We start from the raw sequence: 27726 nt of genomic DNA on the forward strand, positions 1-27726 counted from the left end.
CTTTTACTTCCTTCAAGACCTTGTCATCATCACTTCACACTCTCATAAGGTATTTTCGGGTATTCTGAGGTTTAGGTCACAAAAAAAGTACGTGCAGTTCATCTTCCTGTCTTGAGTTAATGTATACTGACAGCTTTCAGTGACGATGGATCAATGGAAACTCTGGCTTTTTCATCTGCTGCCTCTGTGTTTGTGTTTTGACCATCAAGGTACAGTGCAGTCTCTGCAAGTCAGTCACTTTTACAGTTTGTTAGAATAACAAGTAGTCTGTAATATGTTTCCTAACTCATTTTTTGCTGTAACTACTGAAAACCAACAGTGGAGCACAAGTCGTCTCTCGAATATGCCCCTATGCAACATTACGTGACATCACACAACATTTTCTGTAATTTTCTACTGGAATCCAAACTGTAATTAAATATTTACAAAGTGCAAAAATACTGCAATTGCTAATCAGACTGTATTGTTTGCAGAGACTGTGGTGAAAACCATCAGCAGAGAACCAGATTTCACTCCAATATGCACCAATTCAAGTACCATCATACTTGTAGCGTGTAAGATCAGAACAAAGATGAGCAGAGGTGAAGAGTGTCGTCTGATGTATCATCATGCAGAAGACTTTGTGAACAAATGTGACTCCAGATTCACACTTCTGGCAGAGAATCAGACTGTTTTTCTCCACCTGACCAGTTTAACACCAGCAGACAGCGGGAACTACACCTGTGAGTGTTCATATGTTGGTGGATTTGATATTCTCCATCTGGATATCACTGTTGATGGTAAATGTTTCATTTATTTTCTTGCTTCTGTTTTTCAAACTTTATGTATTTCTCTGCTACTTTGGATGCGATAATTTCAATATTATCATTAATATTAACATAAATTTAGACCTGTTGCAATTTATAAAATGAAAAAAATAAAAAAAAAAAGTAATGTAAGTAAGTGTATGGAGGTACAAGAGGGACAGAAGTCTTGGCATCAAAAATAAAATTCCACTGAAAGATAAAATGCAGACATTTGATATATATATACACTATATACATATATATATATATATATATAGTGGTATTTTTGTATTTTTTTCTTAGTGATAGGGTTGTTTTATTAATTTATTTTTTTCCAGTGACATTTCTTTTACAGTCTCTCTTAGTTTCAACATTCAGTCACTGTTTTGGCATAACAACAACTGACAATGAAAAAAAGAGTGACATTAGGTAAAACTCAAAAGATTATCATTGAACAAAAAAACATTTAAAAAGATCAAATATAAAATAAAAAATATTTAAAGTTCCACATTTCTGTTTTATTTTTCATGTACTTTTTTTCGATGTCAAGTTTTATTTTTGATGCCAAAATTGAATGCCACCGTTCAAGCTCCATGTATAATGTGGTATTTGAAGTCTGTTAGGAAATATTTTCTTTATTATATCTGTGCCTGATTTCATAGCTTAATGTCTGTGTATGTGAAATGTAGATTTCAACAACCAGGTGAGACAATGTAGTGCAAATATAAAATATGTTAGTGTGCAAGTTATGTTTCAAATACATTTTTATGTATTCAATTTGCACATGCTGTCAGCAATGCAATATTACAAAAAAATGTAAACCAGAAAGAACAGAATAATAACTTTTCTTCACTTATAGACAACACCAGTGCCATTTTTCTGACAAACATTTTTTTTTTCTGAACAGAGAACAGAGAAACAGAAGAGACCAGTCGTCCTCTACACGTGCTGATTCTACGTGTTTTAGTCGGTGTAACTGCATTCATCGTTATTATAACTGGAGTTATCTTCGGATTTATTTGCAGTAAAATATGTCAAGGGTGAGAGAATAACCTAACATCGGGGTGATTTCTCATGTGTTCTGTGTGTGTGTATTTGTTGTCGCATTAACTCTGATAACTCCTCTTATTTAAAGATGCTGGTCAAGATCAGTCACATCTGGATTATCTGCATCTCCCGGCTCTCTGGTGAGTAAAGTGTTCTTATAATTATAAACTCAGGAGGAAGGCAGTTCAGCTGCAATCACACATACAGAAATAGCTTAACCATTGTTAATTTAGTTAAAACACACGATGCATTGGAATTATGTTTTTGAAAGGATGAAGATGACCCAGATGACCCCTACACAAGCCTCCAACAACCAGCCAATGATCTCTACCAAACTGTCCCAGCCAGAAATACAGAGAGGTTTCCCCTGTATGATCAGGAAATTGATGGAAGAGAGACTGATCCAAGTTGGGAAATTTATGAAAACATTTAACCAAAAAAAAAATTTGCTCCAAACACTTCAGCTTGTCGCATTAATGTTGTCACTGTGGAATATCATGTGAAAAGTGCTAAATGCTGGTTGTGCTCAAATTGCACCAAATTACAGAGAGAAATAAGTGGAATTTAGTTGTAGCAGGTTATAGCTTAAACTGTTGAAAGATCTAAAGCTGCATGCTTTGTTTTCATACCTACGTGTCAGTGACAGATGTGGCTTGACGCATTATATTTTTGAGTTTCCATCCATTCAAGTCAGAGTTCAAGGTCACTGTCACCTCATTTGTTTTATTCTCATGAATGCAATATCTCTAGAATACCTTGAGGATATTTCTTCAAATTTGGATCTCACAGAACATGTTTTTTGTCCGTAAATCCAGAAATTATACACTAATTATGACCAAATTTCACACAAAGTCTTAAAGAATAAAATGATGACTTAATGACACATTGCATTAAAAAAAGTCACCTTCACTGTGAATTCATAGTGTTTTGCAAAAAATATTTTCCTGATTGTTGCTCTACGTCACACCTCAAAAACAGGAGGTGAGATATTTGGTCAGAAATTGAATTAGTGACCCTAATTTTGGGTGTTTATCTTTAAACTGTGCTGATTGAATAGATCTTCTGTACTGTAAGTGCACCTTGACTTGTTTGCAGAGGAATTTAAACTGGCATCGTTTCACTTTGACTTTGAAGTAAAAGAAGTCGTGTCTTGCACATTCTGTCTCTGACACTTCCTGTCTCTGACACTTCCTGTCTCTGACACTTGACCATCAGCTCATGCACTTGAAAGCCATTTCGGATAGTTTGTGGTATGCCTTCTTTCCTCCAGTGTAGTTTTCCAACAGCAGCACTGTCATTCAGACGTCTCAACTGTCATGGATCAATCAACACTCTGCTTCGTTCTGCTTCTGCCGCTGTGTTTGTGTTTTGACCGTGGAGGTACTGTATCTATTCATGACACACAGTTTATGACAGTCAGTTTTGTGGTTTGTTAGAGTACCGACTGGTCTGTGACAAGTGTCCTAATGTTGGATTTTTTGCAGTGACTATTGTGAAAACCATAAAGAGAGGATTCAATGTCACTCCAATATGCGCCATTGAAACGCCGAGTCACATCATTTATATTCTTTGTAAAATCGAAACAGAGATGAGAAAGTGTCATCTGGCATATGGAGAATATTCTGTGAACAATTGTGACTCCAGGTTCAACCTTATGAGAGAGAATCAGACTATGTTTCTCCACCTGACCAACTTAACACCAGTGGATAGTGGAAAGTACTCCTGTGAGTGTGTATATCGTGGTGGAGCACAGTTTTACCATCTCAATATAACTGTGGAAGGTAAATGTTTTATTTATTTTCTTGATATTCTGGCTGAAGTTAGAACTGTTTTGATTGAAGAAAGAAAGCTTGGAAAAGTAATGTTTTTTAGTATATTGGGGTATTTTAAGTCTGTTCAGGTATACTTTTTGATATTTGTACCTGATTTCATAGCTCAAGGGAACAGTGTGTAAGATTTGGTTGATGGGTTTGTCCTCTCTAGGCTACTGTAGAAACATGGTGGTGAACCAACATGTCCTTACCCTAAATTGTCACACTTTGCCACATTGTCACTGGATTTCCGCTTCTACATATTAAGCTCCAGGTATCCACCTGCGTCTGCAGTTGATGTTCCGGGATGCCATACTTATTATATATTATTCTATTTATGTCAGTATATCCACCTAAATGCTGCACACTGATCCCTTGATGTCTATAGATGTAAGAGTGAGAGTGCAAATTTAAAATATGTTAATATGGAAATGATGTGTTATATAAATTCAATTGTATTTGATTAGCACATGATGTTGTTAATGCACTATAACAATATACTGTGAACCAGAATTATAACGTTTCTTCACAAATAGAACAAATAGTGTCAGATAGCGCAATGTGTTCTCATACCACAGTTCATCCTCGGTAGTCTGAATTAGGACCCTGAGTTGTGAAGTTATGCTATTAATGTTAAGTTACATTATTATCATAAAGTTAAAAATAGGTTAGGTTTAGAAAAAAAGAACATGGTGACAAGATAGCTTAAAATAATTCAAAGATAACTTGGTTTCACACAGGACATGAACAGCAGTGTGGTAAAGTCCTGTGTATGTTTGACCAACAGCCACCCAAAGCTGCCTCTTAAAACTTTTACTCTTTACACTAATTTCTCTCTTACTCTTGACTCTCAGCTTTCTCAGTGACATGCGTTATATATATATGAATTCTATTGCAATACTTTTTGTCAGTATACCTACGGACAGTGTATGAAAACTCCTCAATAATGTCATTTTTAAACTAAATTTCTTGTCTTTATAATGTTGAAACAATGAAGGCATCAGAGGCTCCATACAAATGCTGAATCTAAGTGTTTGGATCGGTGTAACCATGGTCATCATTATAACTGGAGTTATCTTTGGATTCATCTGCAGAAGACAATGTCGCAGGTAAGAGATTTCAGTAATATTAAGATGATTTCTAGTGTGTGTGTGTGTGTGTGTGTGTGCATTTGTTTTCACACTAACTCTGATAACTCTTGTCATTTAAAGATGCTGGTCAAGATCTGGATTATGTGAATCCCCTGGCTCTCTGGTGAGTAAAGTATTCCTATATTCTGTACCTTTAAACTCATAAAAAGTCAGTTCAGTTTTTGCAATCATACCTACATAAGATTAAAGATTAAAAACATGACGCATCAACATTTTCTAAAAGGATGAAGATGACCCAAATGACCCCTACATAAGTCTCCAGCAACCAGCAAATGATCTTTACCAAACTATTACAAATTTAGCCAATGATATAGAAACTGTCTGCTTAGATAATCAGGAAAGAGATGAAAGAGAGACCTCGTGTGTCTATGAGAAATCTATGAGAACGTTTAACCAAAAACCCAGACAGCATGACTGCATAAATGTATATTTTTCCTCCACATGTATCCTCGTTAACACCCATTAACTTGTTGTAAGTATTTGCCAAAGTTAAAAACCTTTCTCATTGGTACAAAAGTGTCAAACAACATCCTGAAAACTTTACAAAGTGAAGAAGTTTGTGTCTTGCAGCTATGATTTATTCAATGATTATCATTCGTGATTAAATATCGTATTTCAAAGTACAATTCTGTCATATTGCTAAGTGGGGATTGAATATCCTAAAAGCTTGTTATACTTGGTCACATGATTAGACAGTTTGTTTCTTCATGTGAGCAAAGAGACGTTTTTGTCACTTTCATTGGTAACAAGTCAAACGGTGACACTCTGGTTTCATGTGAAAGAAGCGACGGGCATGAACTGCAACAAGCTGCTGAGACCCTGCGGCTTTCTATTCACATCTCAAGTTTAGGTCTCTAATTATGTGATGACCACAAAAGCAAACATGACAGTTTGAGCATGACCTACAACTCGCTAAACATATATAAACTGGACTTGTGGGGGATCCAGCTCAAACTGCAGGCAGCTGCAGCACATATAACGTCAACATAAGTAGTTTCTGAGGGTGTATGTGTCTTAAAAAGTGGAAGCTCCTGCAGCAGCACTTCCTCTCCAGGACAGTTTACACCAGCTCATATCTCTGTGAGGGTCTGAGGTTTAGGTAGACAGCAATAAGCGGAGAGAGGTGTGTGTGTGTGTGTCGTTGTCTCTTCAGTACAGGATATTGATCACTGCCGGCAGCAGCTGCTTCTTCACAGGGATGGCAAAATGGAAACTTTACTTTGTTCTGATTCTTCCACTGACTGCGTGGGTTGACAGCAAAGGTAATGTGCAGAAATTAACTTCTGAAAGTCATGCAAGTTGTTTTCCCTTTTTTCTGTCTTTGGTTTAAAAAGGTCATCAAACATTTTCTGTAATTTTCTACTCGAATTGAAAATGTAATTAAATATTCACAAAGTGCAAAAATACTGGAATCGCTAATCAGACTGTATTGCTTGCAGAGACGGTGGTGAAAACCATCAGCAGAGAATCAGATTTCACTCCAATATGCACCAATTCAAGTACCATCATACTTCTAGTGTGTAAGATCAAAACAAAGATGAGCAGAGGTGAAGAGTGTCGTCTGATGTATCATCATGCAGAAGACTTTGTGAACGGATGTGACTCCAGATTCACACTTCTGGCAGAGAATCAGACTGTTTTACTCCACCTGGCCAATTTAACACCAGCAGACAGCGGGAACTACACCTGTGAGTGTTCATATGTTGGTGGAGTTGATTTTCTCCATCTGGATATCCATGTGAAAGGTATTTTTTCAGATACTTTGGCTGAATTTGAACAGTTTTTTTCCAACATAAATACATAAAAGTATGTATGTTTCTTCAAACCACAGATACATGTTATACTGGTGTGTTATTATGTCCCGTAAATGTTTGAACTTAATGTTTCTTAACGTTTCAACAATACTATGATAGATTCAGGCACAAAAATCACTTTGTTATGTGAAGAAGAAGAACATGTTTGGGCATTAAAAAAAAAGGATCATGGATAGATACCACTGATGTCTCTGGAAGAAAAAAACTGCTTTTCATTGCACTGCAACATGCAGCAGGAAATAAAGCAGTATTTTGGTTGAAAAAAAAGAAAACCCTGCTTTTTGGCACTATCCTGACAGAAAACGCAGCAATGTCTCAGTGAAAACCAACCCATTTTAGTGCAACTATTCCAATAGGAAATACAGTGACATCCTGGTAAAAAAAAACACTGCTTTTGTGGCACTATCCCAAAGGAAAGTGCAGCAATGTCTCAGTTAAAAACAACCCTTTTCTCGGCACTATCGTTGTGGTTTTGGCAGGTGTCTTTCGTAGGTGTCACGCCATCCACCTACAAATGACATAGTCAGCTCACATTACTTTAGAATGATACATGAGATATGATACGTGTGAAATGTGCAAATGTAACATATCCGTGGTTTGCAGAAACATGCATTTTCTTCTAAAGATGGGCTTCCCCTCTACAGCTGTATTAAGATGTTCGTATGCTGCCTGTATTTATACATTGTTCAAAGGTCAATCAAAGCATACAGTAATTGGCTCTCTCTAGGTTTCTGCACTATGACAGCAAATATCATGTGTCATTTCTTTATGATGTTCTAGAGGATGAAGACAGAACAAAAGTGCCGCTTTCAAGCATCCTGATTGGTCCTACTATAGTCCTCTTTATAGCTGCAGTTATCATCGGTTTTATCTACAGAGGAATACATCAGAGGTGAGAGACTACTGCAGTTCATAGACACAATGAACTTCTAGTTTTGTAGGACCTAATGAGGGAAGATACTGGCTTTTATTTCCTGTCCTATCTGTAAAAAAATAGACAACACAATGCAGAGTGAATAATAATAATAGTGATAGATTACTAATGCATTGTTTTTTGACCCAACAGAAGCCAAACAGAAGCACTGAGCACTTGTCAAAACATGGTAATGTACTGAAACACCTTACATTATCTCCATTTATGCTGCTCCTTTAATAACTTGATTAGTTTAAAAAAACACAGACAAAAAAACTTTTCTTTCTGCAGGAGCTGGAGGACATTGAGCCGTACAGCACTTTCACGCGGAGAGAGAGTGGGCTTTATTCAACTGTCAGGGTAAATGTCTAACACGTCTAATAATTCCAACGTGTTTACCACACAGGACACACTCGAGGGGAAATGTTCATGCTCCATTTATACTGTCTCCTCCAAGTGCAATGGGACCTGTTATCCACAAGATGGCACTCTCTAGATTCGTGATCATTTCTGTATTTCACTGTAAGTGTATCTTGCATGTACATTTAATGTCCAATACTGAGTATGTTAAAAGCATCACGCTGTTTTTATAGTATACTGTAATAATGATCTGAACCAGCTTATCATTTTACAAAAAGCTTGAAAACTAAGTTGTTCTTTTCTTTTTATGTATATCTTTACAAAATAATATAGGTTTCTGAGGTGATTTGCATCTTTCACTCTCTTCCAAAACTACTGGACGAGCTCACCAGATTGACATCTTTACAACATGAGGTAGAGGTGTGAGCTGCTACCATTTTTATTCAAAGCAGTTGCCAAAATCAACACAAAGTTCCTTGTAGTTGCTAAATTAAGTTGTAAGAAATTGTGACTGTGAAAGTCTTTCATAAATCAATCAACAGTATTACCCTCTTATCCTCATTTTTTATAGATGCAAATCCACTGTGTGATGTGGTTATTTCTTTTGTTACAAAGAACAAAGAGGATGTTTTCATTTTTACTGTGCAAACACTTACGTAGATAGGTTGCTATTGTTTTTCTTTGTGGCGTTCCCCTGTTAGCATTCCTGTTTATTCACTGAGGAAGTAAGACTAGTCACAAGCATGTGGTTGACATTTTCTGCATTTGTTTTCTTTGGTTGACAATAATCAGTGCCAGACAGGCAAGTGACAGCGCAGACTGTACAAGACTGTACTGGGGCAAGAGAACAGATTCTCTCAGCACTGTTTGGGGAGATTTAAGGGAAATCGATCAGCTGTCCTGTTTAAAAAGCCAATTCAGCTTAAATGGATGACATATTAAGTGTAATAAGCAAAAAAGGCAATGCAGAAAAGCTTAAATTAAGTGCATTAAGCATTTTCCCAGACACGTGGCGATTACCAGCAATAAGGATTCAGTCAGCAACACTGGGACATGTCGTGCTGAAGACCAAAAACTTCTTCTTTTGGAGTTTAAACTTCCTCATTTTTTTAACTGTCTTATTGTACTATATTTCAGTCAGAAATATTATATTGTTCTTTTTACTCCTCTACATTTTTCTGACAGCTAGGCTATCTTTGCTGGTTGCTTTTTACATCACGGTTTTACACATATCTAAACTACACAATGGTATATAAATATATAAGTTATATATATATATAAGTTAAATTTCATACCACCAAAAACAGCTACAGCATTACAATGCTGCTTATGTTATTTAATAATAATGACGAGATTATATGATATATGTACTGCAATATGACAGGCAATATTTAGGGGTAACCTGCTGTCTTGTGAATATTTATATTCTGTTTTTGTTTCTTTTTGTTGCTGTTTCTTCTTAATTAAAAAAAAACAAACAAAAAAAAACTTGAAAGGGAGGGTTTCGACTGTATGCAGCTTTTACTCAAGTTAAAAAGCTGGATCTGTCTTTACTGCTGAAAAAATCTTAATAAAAACATTGTCAATAATCATTATAATTATATATTTAAACGTATGTTACAGAAAAAAATCAAACGGATTTTTCAATCCTCTGCACCTTTTTTGCAGGTCATTTTCATGTTTTTTTTTTTTGTTTTTTTTTTTAATTTTGTTTATTTTCAAGTAATTTTCTTTTTTTTGTAACTTTTACAAAATTCTTGCTTTTTATTGTGTCGCGTTGTTAAGCTGCTCATTACCTTTTTGAAAGAAATCAAACCAATTTGCTCAGGTTTCAAAGGGTTAATGCGTGTCAAAACCTGTATAAAATGATTCTCAGCATTCTGTCTTCCAGACAAAAGCCGAATCTCAACTCAGTTTGAAGTTGTTTTGTGAGACACTGACAGGCTGTGATGCTCTACAGCTGCTGCACAGATAAGTTTCAATATCAGAGAAGTGGAACTAAAACCATCACACTTTCTGCTTAAATCTAAATCACAGGGCTGGTGTTGGTGTTGGTTGGTAAATCATAGGTTGCCAGCTATTTTTCCCCTGTTTAAAATTACAGGTGTCAGCATGCTTGGTACTTTCTAGATGTAATTAATACTTTGGAATAGTTTTTTTAAATTTCCAAAATAAAACTGGCTGCTCTGGAGGAGCAAACATTCAGGAAATGTAGTTCATCTGTGACTCACTGATATGTAATGCACAATCAACCCTAGAACTGTGGACATGTGACGTTTTACAGCTTTAGTAAATATGATACTGAAAATGGAAGTGATTGATTATTGAGTTCATGACTTAAAAAAATTAATAAATAAAGTTATGTTGCAACTGGTCGCTGTTGAAATTTTTAGGCACCACACAGGGGTGTTTTCTAGCAAATTGTCAATTTTTCCAGTGGCTTTTCGAGCACAAACGGGGGTGTTTTTTAGCTACCTGTCACAATTTGTCTAGCCAGTTTAAGGGAACAAATGATTGTTTTGTAGTGACCTGTCACTGTGTTCAACACTTTTATTCACCAATCAGGGGTGTTCTATAATGACCCAGTCTTTCTAGGCACCAAACTGGTGTTTTGCAGTGACCTCTTAAAGTGTTTCCAGCAGCTTTTTAGGTACTAAACCAGGGTATTTTGTTGCAATCTGACGCCTTTTTCCAGCTGGTGTTTATGCACAAAACAGGTGTTTTGTACTGACCTGGTCATTGTGTTTGTAGTGGCTTTTTTAGGCACCAAAACACGGTAAAAAAAATTTGTTGTCAGTGAATCAATTAAGTTGTTTTGTCCACTGGGAGTCCACCAGTGATGTTCAGTAACCCTTTCAAAGAGCAGGTTCTTTCCAAGTCCATGATTAAGAGGAATTACTTTTAGACTTCCCTTTAATACTGTTTTGTAAACAAGATTTCCCAAGATTTTTAATGTGACAAGACTGCAAATTGCACAACATACCAACAGAGGCATCACGGGGTTTTGCATATAACATGTGGGTTCCACACCCTCTCTTAAAGTCTGATTTCCGCCTTTTTTTCCCGGTTGCACTGAGCTAAGCTGTGTATCATGCTTCTAATGAAAAATACAGTGACAGAACTGGATTGCAGCTACAATGTGCCCTTGAAAGATTTCCTGCAGATAATATCAGTTTCACGATTGCATTTGTGAGAATTTCAGGATGTGAGAATTTCAGGATGTGACCACACAGCGTAGCATCAGTATGAGCAAGAGGATTACTGAACATAACATCATACAATTTGAGGGAATAAGACTATGTCATTATATAAAAACTGAAGTGAAAGAGGGTTTGCCAAAAACCAAATCTACCCTTGTGCAACATGATTATCATAATTCCAAGCAGCCTAACCCAAAGCAATGATGAAGCATCCCAAGTCAGTAGTGGTGGGGAAGAATTTCTATTATAATATTACTCTCTTTAAGAGGCTTCAACATGCTCAGTATTTAAGCTAACACAAAGGCCATGGTATCTTGTGAAACTAGACAAACTAAGGCATCCATAGATACCAACCATATCGTTAAAGCTTTATAGGAAGTGTCACATGATGCAAATTTGCGAATCCTTGAACAGCAAAGTATTGCGTCTCACCCTAACCTAACCATTTCTAACCATCTTGCCTAAATCTAATCAGTGCAGGCGCCCAATAGGTCACCTGGTAGAACAAGCACCTCATGTACGAAAGGTTATATCCTCGCTGCACCGGCTGCGGGTTCGATTTCAACTCACCACCCTTTGCCACATGTCATCCCCTCGCTCTCCACCTTCAACATTGCACCTGTACAATCTAATAAATAAATAATCTTTAAAAAAAAAGGACAACCAACCAAGGCGAATGGTATTCATAGGAAGAATATGTCATTCTTTCGCTATCCTTGGATTTGAAACTTTGCTCACACTGTCCTACAGGTGATCCTTCATGGCACAAGGTCTCCCTTCTGGCTGTCCTTCTTGGCTAAGAGGATAGGTGGGTTGGGCTTTGCTGGTGTAGAGCCTGTGTTAGTTTGAGAGGGGGCGTGCCGAGGTAACAAAGAGATAATTCAGACCAGGTGTGGATCGGCAGTGGACGATAGTTAACTCCTTTACCAAACTAAGTTTTGTTCCAAGTTATTGTCTGTGTGTTTATTGCCAACAGATAAACTGTCAATCAAGTACTGACGGTGTTGGACAACAGAGCTGACCAGGTGATGGCCATCAGATCAGGGCTGTGACCGCACAGCAACAGGTAGGCCCACATCCTTTACCTTTAGCCTGGCAGCCTCACTTTCTGGTAATAGATGTTCAGGCAGCAAAGCCCAAGAAGCTGTAGATGAGTTTTAACCCTTAGTAACAGTGTGAAGTGCCCTGAGGTGTGTTTTATGTTACAGGACGAGGGCTAAACAGCGCTCAAAAGTTGGCTAAATTTTGGTGGGGGAAAAACAGACATGGTTTTTTTCAAAGACGTCCCTTGAACTCTCAGCTCAAGATGTCTGAATGAAAATGCGTTTTCTGGGTATCGGTGAGTCTCAGCTAAATTTATAATTTAAAAAAAAAATTCCCGGTAAATGTTTTGTTTCTTACAATTGGTGTACTCCAAATCAAAACTGTATATTTTGTCTTTTTATAGAGATACTTTCAACCAGCTTTGTATCAAAACAATGTGGGTAGTACATCTCATCCAGCAGAGTTTTGCCGGCTCTCTGGACTGTTTTTCAACCTACAGGCTTTACTTCTGCATTTTGGTATTACCTGCCATTCGTGTCGCCACCACGGACACAAAGAGTACACGAATAGAAGAGTCAGAGGAGTCAGACCTGCCCCACAGTATGTCTCTCAAACTCAGACCATAACCCAATCAAACAGTAAAACTAGGCAGTGCTGGTCGAAAAAAATCAAGATTATGTTACTATATTGCCTATTTCTCTCCTAAAATGTTTTCAGAGACAAATTTAATTCTAGTGTTTTGCTGTAATAGCAAGAGGTTGTTAACAGGAAGTGGGCACCATACTGTTTCCTGCATAGCGGAAATAGAAGCTGAAAAAACTGAGATAAAAAAGGGTCAAACTGAGCAGCGCTGATCAAATATAAACCAAGATGCTGTTACTGAGTTGCATATTTCTCACCTCAAATGTTTTCAGAAACATGTTTTAGCTGAGTGTTTAACTGTATTACAGGATTGTTTGTTGCCAGACATCCACCAATGTGTCAAATGAATTTGCATTATGTCACCCACCTTAGGAAACAGCAGTGCGTCTAAGCGTCCTTTTTTCCCTATTTCCTTTGGTCATGTAGCACCAATTTAAAAAGATTAAGCATCTTTCTAAAGCAGACTAATTCCATGAGAACATCACCTCTCCAGCAGTGAAATACAAGTACCCTGTTTGATTTGAAACATGTTTATAGATACATGACAGGTTAAAAAAAGGATTGTTGAGGAACTCAAAATGTTACCTGTAGCAGTATGAGCAAATTAGGAAACTAAAGTATTCAGTATGCAATTCCTTAACACTCCATATTGACATCGTTTTCAAACACCGTACATGCTTTAATACCATCCCTAAAATTCAGTTATAGATTTAGTGGCCTCTCTGGCCGCACCTATGAAAAATTTCTTGGGACGCCATCGTTGGACAGAAACATAAGAGGCGATTATTTTCTGTGTGTTAGTGATCCCAGTAGTATTCTGCAAAAAGGTTGTTTTTCACTGTGGAACATTTGCAATTATTGGCCGGAAACTACTCTCAAAACAATGTGGTAAAACTGAGGACAAACAAAGTGGTTAATCGATAGTGGAAATGGTATTAGAGCCATTATGGGATATTAGCACTCTTAAAACCTGACATGAATTTGTATTAATGATACAGAAGGTTTTTGCTCCGTTTTAAATCTCTGAAATCATTCAAAACAAAATATCTTCTTTCTTTTATTGGTGTGGACTTTCCCAAACTACTTAAAGTCAAACTACAATGTCAAGATCACATGTTTGTTATCACACTTAGTCTTGTGAAAATTTGAATGATCACTTAGCCGACCCCACAGGGAAATGATATTCAAACCTTAAAACACCAAAGACCACATTATTAGCAACGAAGGGGACTTCTGCTTCTAGCACTGGAATTTTTTGACCAACTAAAATGACTGAAGTTGCTGTAATTACAGCACAGGAATACAGTAAGTAAACAATTTACTGGACTTCACAGTAACAGTGAGATAAAAGCAGTGAGAGTTTGAAATCAAAAAGAAGGAAATAAGTCAGACTGACTCTTTGAATGTGAGTTCACCTTTAATTTACACTTCTACCTCCTGTGGTAAAATTGATTTAATTTATAATTATTTATGTTTTGTAAATATTCAACTTATTCGTCATTAGCTTTGAAGCACCAAGTCAACAAATCTCCAGATTATATTATTGTCGTGCTACTTCAGGACTCTTGAAAGGAATTCCCCTCAGCTGCCTCCGTCCCTCCCTGAGTGCGCTCTCTCTCTTTCTCTCTCTTTAGTTTCATTATTATTAAAGTAGCCCTTTAAAAGCTGCCCAGGGCTTAAACTGAAAGTGTTACCTGTATAGCTGTTCAAGAAGAAGATGTGGATCCTTATAATCACCAGTTTGCTGTTTGAAGGTAAGTTACACTGACAGATGAGGGCGACTCCCCTCTTTTTAACTAGTTAGTCACAGAACAGAGTCCAGCTTTTTTGTAGTCAGATATTATTAAGTTACCTTTGCCAAACTATGTGTCATTTATAATGTTATTTACATTTGATTATACTGACATATAATTAATCTTTTGAAACCTGGAATGACATTGGTTTTCTTGTGCTGCATTCAGAGTCTTTTCACATGCATTTCATACTTTGAAACCTTTGCAGATTGGTTTGAATTCCTTTGAAAATATGGCTATGAAGGAAATGAGCAACTTGGCAAGAGATTTTTCACAAATTGCAAGGAATGAAGAAAATAAAATTACCTGGAAATTAGTTTTAAGAAATGGAGAGTAGGAGGATAATACTACAAAATAGGGAAAAATGTCCAGAACACTATAAATAGTAAATGGTAAATGGACTACTTGTATAGTGCTTTTCTAGTCTTATTGACCACTCACACTCCGATGACGCAGCATTGGGAGCAATTTGGGGTTCAGTATCTTGCCACAATGACTACAACTATAATTCTTCTTCTTCTTCTTCTTCTTCTTCTTCTTCTTCTTCTTCTTCTTCTTATTATTATTATTATTATTATTATTATTATTATTATTATTATTATTATTATTATTATTATTATTATTATAGTTACCTGGATAGTTTTCATATTTTTTAGTATTATCTTCTAACACCTTCTCACCTCTCTGATAGCACTGTTGCTGTTGTTAGCACCGTTAGACTCTGAATCACAGATAATCTCTCAATGTTGCATAGAGCTCCTTTAAAGCATATTATTAATTATGTTCAAAAGTCATGGAAGCACAATTTATTGGAAATTCAAAAATAAGTTCTGTATCTTATTCATAATAAAAGTTTATCCAACTTTTTATTTCTTTTTATACTGAACATGACAAAAGGATGTTTTACTCTAAATCTGAATTTACCGAAACTCAGCTTTTTTATTTTCAGTCTGCACATCACAGATCACTGGCTATGGAAACACAACAGCTGACTACGGCGGAAATGCGTACTACAAGTGTGCAGTGGCCAACCTGAAAGGTGTGCAAGCATTCTTTTTTCTTTTTATATTCCAGTTTTGCAGTGAAAATGCAGACAGTGGTGGAGGAAGTATATGACTTTTACTTTGACAAACTATTTTGTAGATCAGTCTGTAGCTTTTTTTTCATTATGGAATCATTGTCTGGTTATTTTCTCCTTCAGTCTATTTATTGTTTAGTTTTTTTTAATTATTATTAAATAAATAAATATTAATCCATTTACCAAAGCCCCAAATCATGTCTTCATCTTAAGATGATTAAAAATAAATCAATGATTAAAATAATTAAAAACTAAAAGTAGCAACTTCTCATATTTAAGATGAAGGAACCATAAAATATATTTTTTGCATTTTGGCATGAAATATAACCTCAGTGATTATCGAAAGAGTTGACAATCAATTTTCTGACAATTTACTGATCAGTCTTTGCAGCTGCAGTTCATCAGCTATAGTGTTGGATAGCTAAATATACAGCACAGCATGACATCCTGTAAGCTCTAAATATGCAAAAATCTGAATCTTTAAAGTAACCAAAACTGTCAAATAACTGTAGATAAATAAAAAATGTGCAGTTTAACCCTTTGAAATGTGGCAAAAGTAGCAAATGGCATGAAAACAAAATATTAAAATAACCCACTCCAAATTTGTACTTGTGTTATTGATTGACTGAAGCATTAATGTTCCCACCAGGTGTGCTGCAGGTCACATGGCAGAGACTTTTTAAGGACGAGTCCATTGAGAATTTGGCGACCTACAGCAAACGGTTTGGACAGCAAGTAAACGAGCCTTACAAGGGGAAAGTGACTTTCACCGAGGCGTCACTGACTTCAACATCCATCACTCTGAAGAATGTGACGTGGGGGGATGAAAGTTGTTATATCTGCTCTTTTAACGTGTATCCTGATGGCTCCAAAAGAAAGCAGACTTGCCTCACGGTGCAAGGTTAGTTGCAACAAATTAATAAATTAATTTTGTTTTTAAGTTTGAAATACAGTCAGATTTCAAAAAAGAAATAATATTAGCATTGCTTTTGCTAGTTGAAACTGAAAATGTAGACTTTTTCTCAAGAGCTCTGTCAATTTTGTGAATTTTTATATGGCTCTTATACAAGGTACAAGGAAGATTTTTTATTTATACATTTGTTTGTTTATTTATTTATTATTACTATTATTAATTTTTATTCTGTAAAGTGTCACCAAAGCATTCAGGTAATCAGATTGTGAGCTCTCAAAATGACCCGTTTTTATTCTCTAAAAGGGATATCCGAGGTGGAAGCAAAAGCACAACCACCCAGTGAAACCGAGGACGACGACATGGAAGTTGTGTTCAGCTGCTCGGCTACAGGTAAACCAGCACCAGCCATTCAGTGGGACTTCTCTCCTCCTGCTACCCGCTTAGACAAGCAGCAGACGAGGAAAGAACCAAATAGTGACCAAACGTTTACCAGCAGCAGCAACATCACTCTGCTAATACCTCCAGAGTGGAAGGGACATGTGGACTGTCTGCTGAACGGTGGACAAAGGAGGAAGAGGATCTCTTTTTCTTTACCTGCCAAGGAGAAAAAGGGAGAGGAGGGTATGTATGTCAACTGCTTTTGTGTAGATCAGGCATTTGTTTTGTTATGTATAGTCTTAGAAAGAACATTATCTCCTGAAGGGCTGAGAAACCCAAAAACATTTGCTTCTAAAATAACCTTTCTTAAAGAAATAGTTCTTCGTAAGACCAAAGCTTCCATTAAAAAACATTTCATTCAAAGAACCCTTTTTGGAAGAAAGTTCTTCATCGATAGTTGAAAGCACCCTTAAATATCCAATTTCTGGCTCGTATTTCGTATTTCGCATTTCAGGAGTAATTTTTTATTGGTATATTTTTATAGGTCGAACCCTCTGAAAGGGTTTTAAGTTGAACCTTAATTTTGTTTATTTTTATTTATTTATTTATCTATTTACCTTTTCTAATGTTCTATATGGAATTATTATAATTTAGTAAATTTTCTGTTATTATCCAAATTTTACTGCACATTGCTGCTGTTTCATTATTCCACTTGCTACCCATGAAAGAGGTCTGTGGGATGTAATTGGGTTAGACTGATTAAGGTTTATAGTTAGAGTTATTCTGTTCTATATGTACCACCTGCTAGTTTCAGTAAAACATTGAAATATAAGTTGAACTTTTAAAAAGGTTAGACTTGGAACAAAAAATGACTTAACTATAGTAGAAAGCTAAAGAACCCTATATGGTTGTACATAGCATATTTATTTGTAATGGCTCATTTATTCCTTCTGTCCGTGCTCTGCGTTCATTTCATTCATACTTTTGCACGTTTTCTGAAAATTGATGGATATGAACAAAACGGAGTAGCACCACTCTTGTGCCATTTATTAGCTGTATCTTTGCCAACATAGAGGTTGCATGGAAGCATGAGGGCAGTGACACAGGTGTAACTTTTCTCTCACATAAAGTGCGTATGAATGAGACTAAAGAGTGCAATTATAGCATGAGTGTTTTTCAGAAAATTACCGAGAAAGTCAATCATGCTCTTGTGAGTGGAATGTGAGCTTCCTGGAAAATTTGCTGACAGTTATTATGTTGACTGATTGGAAGCATGTCACGTCCACCACATCTTCCCCACAGGGTGATATCAGGAAAAAAACAAGTTTATGGCCTACATTTGATACTTTACCCACGTATTACCCAGCATACGTCTCACTTTGTTGTCAAACTCCAGAGAACTGAGTTGTAAATGTGACGTCATAATTATGAAAAGCCTCGTGACACATCCTCCAAACCAGGAACTCAATAAAGTCCCTGAAATCTGGGAAGAGCAGTGAGTGAACTGAGAATGACTCAGTGCAAACATTGAATATTGTCCTCTGTGTGCGTCAGCTGAGCAGTGACACATTAAAAATAGACTACGTTTCACTTTCACTTCCGTCTAGCTGTCATGTTCAAGACTGTGTCACAATAAAATGAGATGTGTGTTATTCGCCCTCTCGTCTAGCAGGTCAGGTCAGTTAATTCTTGGCATTATAAAGTCAGAATGTGTCCATGAAGGTGTCCTCTTTCAGGAATATGCGACTTACCATCTTCCTGCACAGACTGACACTGTGTTTGTCTCCAGGGAAAAAGCTGTCGTCATCAGGGATTGCACTTGTGATCGGTGCTGTGTTGTTCGTTTCCTTCATGGTTGCTGCTGCTGCAATGAAGCGAAAAAGGTGAGACATTTGACACCAATACACGTGGTATATTCTTCTTATTAGTAAATTATAATTAAATTCCCTCTCTTCCTTGCAGGTTAAAGAGTCCCAGAAGAAATGAAAGTGTTTGACAAACACTGGGATTTTCACACAGCTTACATTCAAGCATGCAAGCATTACAAGCATCTGCGTTTCTTGGCGTCCAAACTTTTACAGGTGTGACAGTTAATTAAGCTAAAAAAGCTGCTATTTAAGATTCCACATGTGGTTTTCATAGCAACCATTTATTTTAAATTCCAATACTCAGCACTTTATACCTCTAAAAGCAAAGCTTGTTTGGTCTTTGTAGAATGTAAAAATGCAGCAACAGTGACCAATTTTTCAAATATGTTGCGATATTTGAGCTTAATCAGGGATTGTACTTTATTTATCAGAGTAGGGAGGTGGCTGAAGTGGGATTTCTTCTTCTTCTTTTTTTTGTTGGTTAAATCACGGCTCTCCCTGGAACTACATTGTTTTTTTCTTGAGCCCCCCGATTGGCTTAGGAAACATACATGAATTGATAAATGAATAAATTACATAATAGATCAAAAAATATACATTATATAAGTAAATATAAATAAACACACTCCACAGTTCTTAAAAAAATATCTGAAATAGCTATTATTGCGATTTTGCAGTAATCCCCTTGCCTCTCATGAATAACAAATTGTTTATTATTTATATATAGATCTGTAAAGCTGGTAACTTCATGCTTATTCTGAGTTATAGTGACGGCAACACAGTGCAATAGTAAAAGTTTACTTCAGGATAATCTAACAGGTAGATCAGAGGAAAAAAGTTGATGTATTTTGGTGAAAACAAGGACATGTTGTATGTGGCTATGGTGCCATCTGTTGTGCTTTTTGGTTAAATAAAGAAAAGGAGAAAGAAGAAGATCATAATGTCAGGTAGGCAACTTATCACCGAGGAATATATTAGCAAAATTTCAATGTTATTTTTTGCACAAGAAATCTACACTGATCATTTCATTCAGCTATCTATAAACTTGAAATGTGAAAAAGAGATGAATATTTAATTCAAAAATGTGCATATTTACATATTACTAGATGTATCTATAAAGTTTAAGTTATTCATAAAATATGATAAAATACACACAATATTCATGTGTTGCAATATTGCACTTTTCTGTCTTTTTTGTGCAATGACAAAAAAATGTATTCTATTTTTTTTCTTGCAGTTTTGTACATTAGTGTTCAATGTTTGTTTATTTATTGCTCTACTCTGACACATTATATGACTGTAGTTGTGGCAAAGTACTGACTGTGAAATATTGTTTCGCATCCATGTCTGTCAAACACAGGATCATTAACCTGTGATGTGTAATTATGATCGTGACATTTCACCACAATTTCTCATAATCTAATCTTTTAATTTATTCTCTCACTCTTTCCATAAAAGTATTTATTTTTGCTCAGTTTATCAAAATGTTAAGTTTAACTGTGTAAGAACTATCTAAGAACTTAATACTTCTCCCACATGATTTCATTGCTTGTTTGTTTTTGTTGTTACCGTGTCTCTGTGGGACAGAGGATCTGAGCCAGAAAACCATACGGGACAAGTTCAGAGAATGCACCATTTTAACCATCTGTCATTGTCTTAACACCATCACGTTAACCAGGCCCCGACATCCTGAAACAAACAAACAAAAAAAATTAAAAACTCACCGGGGTCAAATGACTCTGCAATATATTGAATCTGAGTTCTCTTTAAATGTAACGTGTCTGTCAAATTATGTCTTCTGTGTGTAGGTAGAATAAAGCTACAGTATATCATAATATTGCTGGAATAGCTAAATAAATGGATGTTGTTTACAATGTTTTTCAGCTTTGTGTCCATTTCTAACTGTGGAGAGTTAAGTCACAGGGACGTCGCAGTGGGGGAGAAGAAGGGCAGCAGTTGGTTGGAAACAAGTGGTGCATTTGCTTTTTTCTTGTAGGCCATTTCAGAGACTACAGCTATTATCACCATATCTATTTGTTTTCACAATTCTTTCTTTGTGTCATGTGTTAAAATCACCCAGAAACAGAAACTTGTGGATGTAGTGCAAACAACCATTTTTTTTATTTCATACAATATTTTTATACAATACAATCTTTATTATCGACTGTGTTTTTAATGTTGTTCAATATTTAACGCAAACCTGGGCTATCAGAATATTTGGGCTGTAGTGATGTCACTTGAATTTACAAATAGTTATGAGACCATGACATAAGAAAAACCAAGACGGAAAATGAATTGTACAGATGTTTAGTGATAAATCTCCCAAAAGTATTATGCACAAGTTTTTTTTGTTAGAAAACCTTTCTCCCAAGTGTTGGGAATCAGAAAGTGAAAAAATAAACATTAAAACTATTATAGTTCAAAAAATGGACACACTTTTCCAAAAAAAGTCCCATCGTTTTTTGTTTTGCAGTTGTTTCTGTGTCCCATTATCTGTGCCATTGTGAGTTTACATCCATATGAGGCCCTGCTGCTAGTTACACTGTCTCCTGATTTACCCTGGTCTCATTATTGTTATTGTTATTATTTTATTTATCATTATTATTATTATTATTATTGTTATAATATGGGCTACCAGCGTTTATTCTAATCCAGGAGGCGTTTCCAATAACGCAAAACGGTAGAGCAGGATTAGACCAATCACAGTGCAGTTTGCTTCAGATGACGTATGGCGGTGAAAGCGGATACAACGCGTCTTCCGATTGGACGACAAAACCAAAACAAACCTCTGACCCCTCTCCAAAGGAACTATGGGAAACAAATATGGCGTTTAGCACCGATGCTAATATACTTTTATCATTAAAATATGATTAAAATAAGGACGGAAGACACCCAATATCGGATCCATCATCACTGATTTATTTAACAGCGTCCCGTAAAAATCCCCGATTTCCGGGGCTGAATAGAGAGGCTTCTGAAGGAGCGACGATGCATCGGACGACGATCCAACCTACAAGTCAACATGTCTCAAAAATGATCCCGTGATTTAAGGAGGTCCCAATGTTAAGCAAATGGGAAAAGTCTTCCTGGTCCAGTGTGCGTCACGTGACGCTGTAGTTCCTGTGTCGGCCGCTGTGTAAAGTTTGGACTCACCCCGGAGCTGCGGTTCACTATCGAGGATGTTTCTTAAAAAAATAAGCAAAACTTGTCTTTCTGGGCTGAGAAATGTCTGTGGACCAGGACAGGTGTTCTCTCCGGCCGCTGCGAGGTAAAAGTACACGTATAATACACAGTGTATTGCTTTTAAAGGTGATATATTTCAAAAGGCTAATGGCTAACATAACTTCGAGAAATGCAAAATACGTAAACGGTTTAAATTTACGGAGTAGCCATATTGTTTATAGGCTACTGTACTGTCTTTGATATTATTATTGTTTGGACTGTAGCTGAGGTCTGAACAGTGAGTCACCATGACCTTTGGCACACTGTCTGTACTGTGATAAATCACCGGTTAAATAAGGGGAGTTTTAATGTGGAAAAACAAAGCAGCAGGTGAACATGAAACAATAACGACATGAAGTACGCTCGGTTAGAATAAAGCAAAAAAGACACATCTCCGTTACAGTAAGCAGTTAATGCTCAATATTGATACTAAACACTGAATTCAGAGCATTGAAATAGTTTAACATCATCTCTGATTGTATTTGTTGTAAAATCACCTTAAAAAAATTAATATGGAATTTCTTGGTTTGGATATTTAAAAAGCTGTTTTTTTCAATATTTTTAAAGCTAAGTTCAAACTTTAAAGTCTCAGAATTAAATAAATAAATAAATAACAGTTTCACATGGTTTATATTCAGTTGGTCAATTTGAAAAATTCAATTATGTTTTCAATATTAAGTATTCAGTTGTTAAAATTGCCAAACTTATATCTCTCATTTGGCTTCCTTACTTTGAGCAAAGTTTGTAATATTATTCAGTGTCACATGATAGAATATGTTCGTGGCTTTATTACTGTTTTTAAGGTGTACATTTTTTTTGTATTTATTTTATTTAAAAATATTTAGTGTGTGTGTTTTTTTTAATAAACATCAAGTCAGTACAGCTTGAACAATTACATAAAACAAATTGCAAGAGCTGAAATAATTAGTCGATAAATGAATATGTGGAGAAACAGAGAAATGGGGAAAAAAAACATTTTATTTAATCACTTTTCAAGAGAGGTTGAAAGGTCCCAGCTGTGAGAATTTGCTACTTTTCTATGTCCTTTATGATAATAACCTGATTGTCTTTTGGTTTTTAAGTCCTGGTTGGACAAAATAAGATATTTAAAGACATAATGTTAACTTTAAGAAGATCTAACTTTCTTTTTTCTTTTGTTTTTTTTTCTCCCAGGCTTCAGCACAGTCAGGCTCATGAGTGCGGGCAGTCTGTCCCATCAACCCGTCCCGAGACCTCCAGTGCCAAGACCATGATGGACATCGGGACCCGCCGAATTTTCACCGAGGACCACGATATATTCAGACAAAGCGTCCGGCGCTTCTTTCAAGACGAAGTGACTCCGTACCACCGGGAGTAAGCTGAAGCCTCTGTTTAAAGTCAACATTGACATTTCCTGTTACAAAGTAAAACAAACAGACACAAAATAAATAAATTACGTAACCAGTTTCAGTATTTGCTTACCTCACTAAAAGCCACTTTTCCATGTTCCAGGTGGGAGAAGGCCGGTGAGGTGAGCAGGGAGCTGTGGGAAAAGGCTGGTGAGCAAGGCATGCTGGGAATATTGATACCGGAGGAGCATGGCGGCCTTGGAGCAGACCTGCTCTCTGCAGCTATTGTGTGGGAGGAGCAGTGAGTAGTACTTCAAATTTAAAACTATTTAATCATTTCACATAACTCTCTTTCGCAGGCATTAGTGGTGTTCTTTGGGGCTCCCTTTTATTTATTATTAATCATGTACCTGTTGGCCATATTTTTTGGAAATTTGCATTAAATTTTACTGTTATGCAGACGTCACCCAGCTCTATTTGTCCACTAAGCCCACTTCCACCCGTCTCCCTTTCTTAGTGCTAATTACATGTTAAATCTTTGTTCACGTACATTTTTCACCAACTTGAAAGTGGTTAAACTCGAGGTTCGCCGTGTTGATAAAATCTACTTTGGCTAAAGCGCATAGTTTCTCTCTGACCGCTGACAACTTCAAAGTCTTTCTTTCCACTCAGGTTAAGCGTCTGGGTGTCATCTGGGTAGTACATTTTCCTTTAAGGTACACATCAGCAATTTTATTTATTTTATATATGAGGACAACACACGTTACTCAACATTTCAACGTGTTTTGAAAGCTATAAATGTTGCTCTGTCTTTATACTTTCAGCCACTGAATACCGTCACTTACACCAGACATCACAGCCATTCTCGTTCACACTTTGGTGACAGCCTATATTTATTACTGAAATTTTATCTTTGTGTCTTTTCGAAATCCTTCCTGTCGATTCCCTTTCCACCTTCAAATCCCGTCTGAAAACATCTTTTCATGATGGCATATTTGGCCGGATCTAATGGTGATAACACTGATTGACATTTGCACTGCTGATGACTTTATGATGAAGATTTTATACTTTGTGTTTATAATTATGATTTTTGTCTAGTTATTTTATCAACTTATTCCTTATTTGTTTGACTTTATGATCTTCAGATACTGTGCGGTTTGTTTGTGCCTATTAACAAAACGTATCATTATTATTATTAATATTATTTTTACTATTATACCAAACTATTATTATATTTGTTTTTTGTCCTCCAGGGGTTATTCCAACTGCTCGGGCCCGGGTTTCACCCTGCACTCTGACATCATCATGCCCTACATCTCTAACTACGGTACCAAAGAACAGATTAAACGCTTCATCCCCGACATGACTGCTGGGAAATGCATCGGAGCGATTGCCATGACGGAGCCAGGAGCAGGCAGGTCAGGATTCAAACGTTAATGCGACGTCAGCGCTGATGCTGTGCAACTTTAATAACGCGGCGTCTTTGTGTTTTTCAGTGATCTTCAAGGTGTGAAGACGTACGCCAAGAGGGATGGCAGCGACTGGATCCTCAACGGCAACAAAGTATTGAGTCAGAAAAGCAAAAACGGTCATTTTATTGCATTTCAGCATCACCCTGACCTCTTTAATTTCACCTGTCCAGGTGTTTATCTCAAATGGTTGGATGTCCGACCTGGTGGTGGTGGTGGCCGTGACAAACCGCGAGGCAAAGACCGCGGCACACGGCATCAGTCTGTTCCTGGTGGAGAATGGCACGAAGGGCTTCCAGAAGGGACGCAAGTTGGAGAAAATCGGTCTAAAAGCTCAGGTACGCGAGATCAACGGCTCGAGATAATAATGTTTCCTTCAGTCCTCTTGATTAATGTCAGGACACCGTGATTCTGTTGTCTCACTCTTTTTTCTCCTTCATTGAAAGGACACAGCTGAACTGTTTTTTGAGGATGTTCGACTCCCAGCTGACGCCCTCCTGGGACAAGCAAACAAGGGCTTCTACTACCTGATGAACGAACTGCCTCAGGTAAAAGAAACTTTTTTTGTGCTTAAGTGACAAATGGAGACAGCAAATTTCAAAATTGCTCCAATCTTGACCAAGAGCACTGCAGCTCGCAGCAGCGAAACAGGTTGCAATGTAACAAAATTTTGCACCGTCAACTGACGTCCACTAATACTGCTTATTTCTGCCACTGACAGGCTCAGATTAATATTATCATCATAAGCTTCTGACAACATTATAGAAAGGATCCCTGCAGAGATAGACTTTTTTGTTAAAGCGCAAGATACTTTTTAAATTCCGAAACCACTCTGTCAAACCCACCGGGCTGTCATTTGAGTTACCCATTACCTGCTTCAGTTCAGTTAGTCTGATGGTAAATCATTTGATCATTTTGCGGCGAAGGAGCGTCTGGTGATTGCCGGTACGGCCCTTGCGAGCTCTGAGTTCATGTTTGAGGAAACCAGGAACTATGTGCTGCAGAGGAAGGCTTTCGGCAAGAGCATCGCTCATCTCCAGGTCTGTATAACAAGTTTCTTTTACAAATCTTCTTGTCTTCTCGCCTGTGTGTGATTTAATGTTTTAGCTGATTTTCACAAGTTAAGGTTCTCAGTCATATTCAGCTACTGTTTTAGATATCTGCATCACTAACACATCATACCACTCAAAACGAATGAGATCTGCTCTGTTCTTTTTCCCCTGTTAATATTCATTTGTGGCTCTAAAATAGGTTTGTTTTCTTTAAGAGAATAAATGTCATTGCATCTAATTTTACTCCACAGACTGTGCAGCACAAGCTGGCAGAGCTGAAGACTGAGATCTGTGTGGGCCGAGCCTTCGTTGATAACTGCCTTCAGCTCCACTCGGACAAACGCCTGGATGCCGCCACTGCCTCCATGGCCAAATATTGGTGAGAATGTCTTTTTTTTCATAATTTGAAATCTGAATATATTTGTTCTGAATTTAGATATTTTGAAAATTGAACCAAATATTTAATTTTAAGTCTCTGCATTCCTTACAAATGATTTAATGGTTCAGCCTAATTAAACTTTCAGATAAATGCAGGTGCATGGTAATATAAATGTGTGTATAATAATGAGTTGTCTTGATTTTTTTTTATGTTCATATATTCAGATCTAAAAAGATTTAGAATTAAAAAAAAAGATTTTTCCTCCTGGATTTTTGGACACTTAAGTCTCTTATTTGCTTCCATAGTTTTAGTATTGAGCAGCTTCGTACCTCAAAAACAGGCCATGTTTGCTGATGTCTTTTGTCGTCTCTTCAGGGCGTCTGACCTCCAGAACAGGGTGGCCACTCAGTGCCTGCAGCTCCACGGAGGCTGGGGCTACATGTGGGAATACCCCATCGCCAGGTGAGTGCCACATCACCTGAGAAACAGGGATGGTCAGGATAACTTCTGGGAGCTTTACCACACTGTTTATATTCCAGTTCATTCACAAGTTCCTAGACTTGTCTCTTTCTGTCTTTGCAGGGCATTTGTGGATGCTCGTATTCAACCCATCTACGGAGGCACCAACGAGATCATGAAAGAGCTCATCGCCCGCACCATCGTCAGCCAGATGTGAGAAAATTGGATGTTTTCATGGCGGAGGAGCACTGGGGGAAGTGGGGTGGTTTGCACAGATGTTTTTTTCTTAGTGGACAATTTGTCTGAAAAGAGTTCAACTTTAAGTCATCGTACCTTATTATACTTTGATGCGGTTTAAGTATAATGAACGACCTAAAATGTCAAAAAAAGTATTACAGGATGCAAATAAATCCTGCACAAATTTATCAGTAAAGGCATTAAAACAAGACTAACATTGGAAAGAAGAAAAAACACTTTCTTCCTCTTATAAATGAAACATTGTTGATTTGGAGGTTGATGAAAAAAATTACAAAAAGCAATAATGGTTTGACAGTTTCTCAACAACGCCTTCATTAACCTTTATCACATTTGAGGTGTTTTTCACAACTGTGGTGAAATCATGACATATTCTATTGTCTGTTTCTGTCCATTTTCCTCCAACTGTAGTTTTAATTGTGTATATATACTGTATATATTGCATCAAAAAAAAAATAAATTCCATCAAGAATTTATTTTTGTAATTGGGCTGTCTGTTGTTTTTGTCTAATACGTAGTGACAAAAGATATTCATTTATCAGATCTAAGTGCCTTAATGTCTCAATTTTCAAAATTCATACATGTTATTCCAATGGTCTCAGACTGTCCAGAGATATTGGTAAACATTATCAACTCTCCCAAATCCAAAAACTAGAGTGCTAAAACCTAAATTTGTAATGTCATAGGGTATAAAGTATTGAGCTGCTCCATAGACAATGAATGGGGAAAGCTGTTATAGTTGACAAGAGTATTATTTTGGGCTAT

General features: G+C 36.8%; 5 protein-coding genes across 10 annotated transcripts; all 5 read left to right on the plus strand.

Annotated features, from left to right (window-relative positions):
• Nucleotides 1–25: 25 nt before the first annotated feature.
• Nucleotides 26–2981, plus strand: LOC121962646 (uncharacterized). The gene is made up of 5 exons (XM_088074885.1): nt 26–209; nt 474–779; nt 1693–1825; nt 1921–1972; nt 2104–2981. Exons 1-5 carry the CDS (start codon nt 146–148, stop codon nt 2263–2265), a joined length of 717 nt encoding a protein of 238 aa, XP_087931011.1. The 5' UTR covers nt 26–145; the 3' UTR covers nt 2266–2981.
• Nucleotides 2981–5179, plus strand: LOC148185481 (uncharacterized). Its single transcript, XM_088074887.1, has 4 exons — nt 2981–3212; nt 3317–3613; nt 4641–4752; nt 4855–5179. Exons 1-4 carry the CDS (start codon nt 3149–3151, stop codon nt 4937–4939), a joined length of 558 nt encoding a protein of 185 aa, XP_087931013.1. The 5' UTR covers nt 2981–3148; the 3' UTR covers nt 4940–5179.
• Nucleotides 5180–5320: 141 nt separating this feature from the next.
• On the plus strand, nt 5321–8021 carry LOC121962966 (uncharacterized). The gene is made up of 5 exons (XM_042513316.2): nt 5321–6056; nt 6234–6539; nt 7389–7500; nt 7675–7711; nt 7813–8021. The coding sequence occupies exons 1-5, from the start codon at nt 5993–5995 to the stop codon at nt 7891–7893; spliced, it is 600 nt and encodes a 199-aa protein (XP_042369250.2). The 5' UTR covers nt 5321–5992; the 3' UTR covers nt 7894–8021.
• Nucleotides 8022–8025: 4 nt separating this feature from the next.
• On the plus strand, nt 8026–21154 carry LOC121962636 (OX-2 membrane glycoprotein-like). 5 transcript variants are annotated; one of them, XM_088074884.1, is made up of 9 exons: nt 8026–11889; nt 12058–12147; nt 14402–14521; nt 15510–15599; nt 16288–16539; nt 16855–16941; nt 17077–17172; nt 18719–18812; nt 18892–20675. In XM_088074884.1, the coding sequence occupies exons 3-9, from the start codon at nt 14485–14487 to the stop codon at nt 18923–18925; spliced, it is 690 nt and encodes a 229-aa protein (XP_087931010.1). In that variant the 5' UTR covers nt 8026–11889; nt 12058–12147; nt 14402–14484; the 3' UTR covers nt 18926–20675. The 5 variants fall into 5 exon arrangements, 3 of the variants coding, with proteins under 3 accessions (XP_087931010.1, XP_087931008.1, XP_087931009.1); XR_015775957.1 differs by adding an exon at nt 20682–21154 and having other exon boundaries at nt 8029–11889; nt 16855–17172; nt 18892–19010; XR_015775956.1 differs by having other exon boundaries at nt 8029–11889; nt 16855–17172; nt 18892–19010; nt 20385–20675.
• Nucleotides 21155–21891: 737 nt separating this feature from the next.
• Nucleotides 21892–27446, plus strand: acadl (acyl-CoA dehydrogenase long chain). Of its 2 annotated transcripts, XM_042513390.2 has the most exons (11): nt 21897–22065; nt 23193–23372; nt 23511–23648; nt 24601–24765; nt 24844–24910; nt 24990–25154; nt 25263–25364; nt 25743–25856; nt 26120–26247; nt 26623–26709; nt 26830–27446. In XM_042513390.2, the coding sequence occupies exons 1-11, from the start codon at nt 21977–21979 to the stop codon at nt 26921–26923; spliced, it is 1329 nt and encodes a 442-aa protein (XP_042369324.1). In that variant the 5' UTR covers nt 21897–21976; the 3' UTR covers nt 26924–27446. The 2 variants fall into 2 exon arrangements, with proteins under 2 accessions (XP_087931006.1, XP_042369324.1); XM_088074880.1 differs by lacking the exon at nt 26830–27446 and having other exon boundaries at nt 21892–22065; nt 26623–26713.
• The last annotated feature ends 280 nt before the right edge of the window (nt 27447–27726 follow it).

The sequence above is a fragment of the Plectropomus leopardus genome, chromosome 24 (genome assembly GCF_026936395.1).
Source record: "Plectropomus leopardus strain MGB_pleo_1.0 chromosome 24, ASM2693639v1, whole genome shotgun sequence".
NCBI classification, from domain to species: domain Eukaryota; kingdom Metazoa; phylum Chordata; class Actinopteri; order Perciformes; family Serranidae; genus Plectropomus; species Plectropomus leopardus.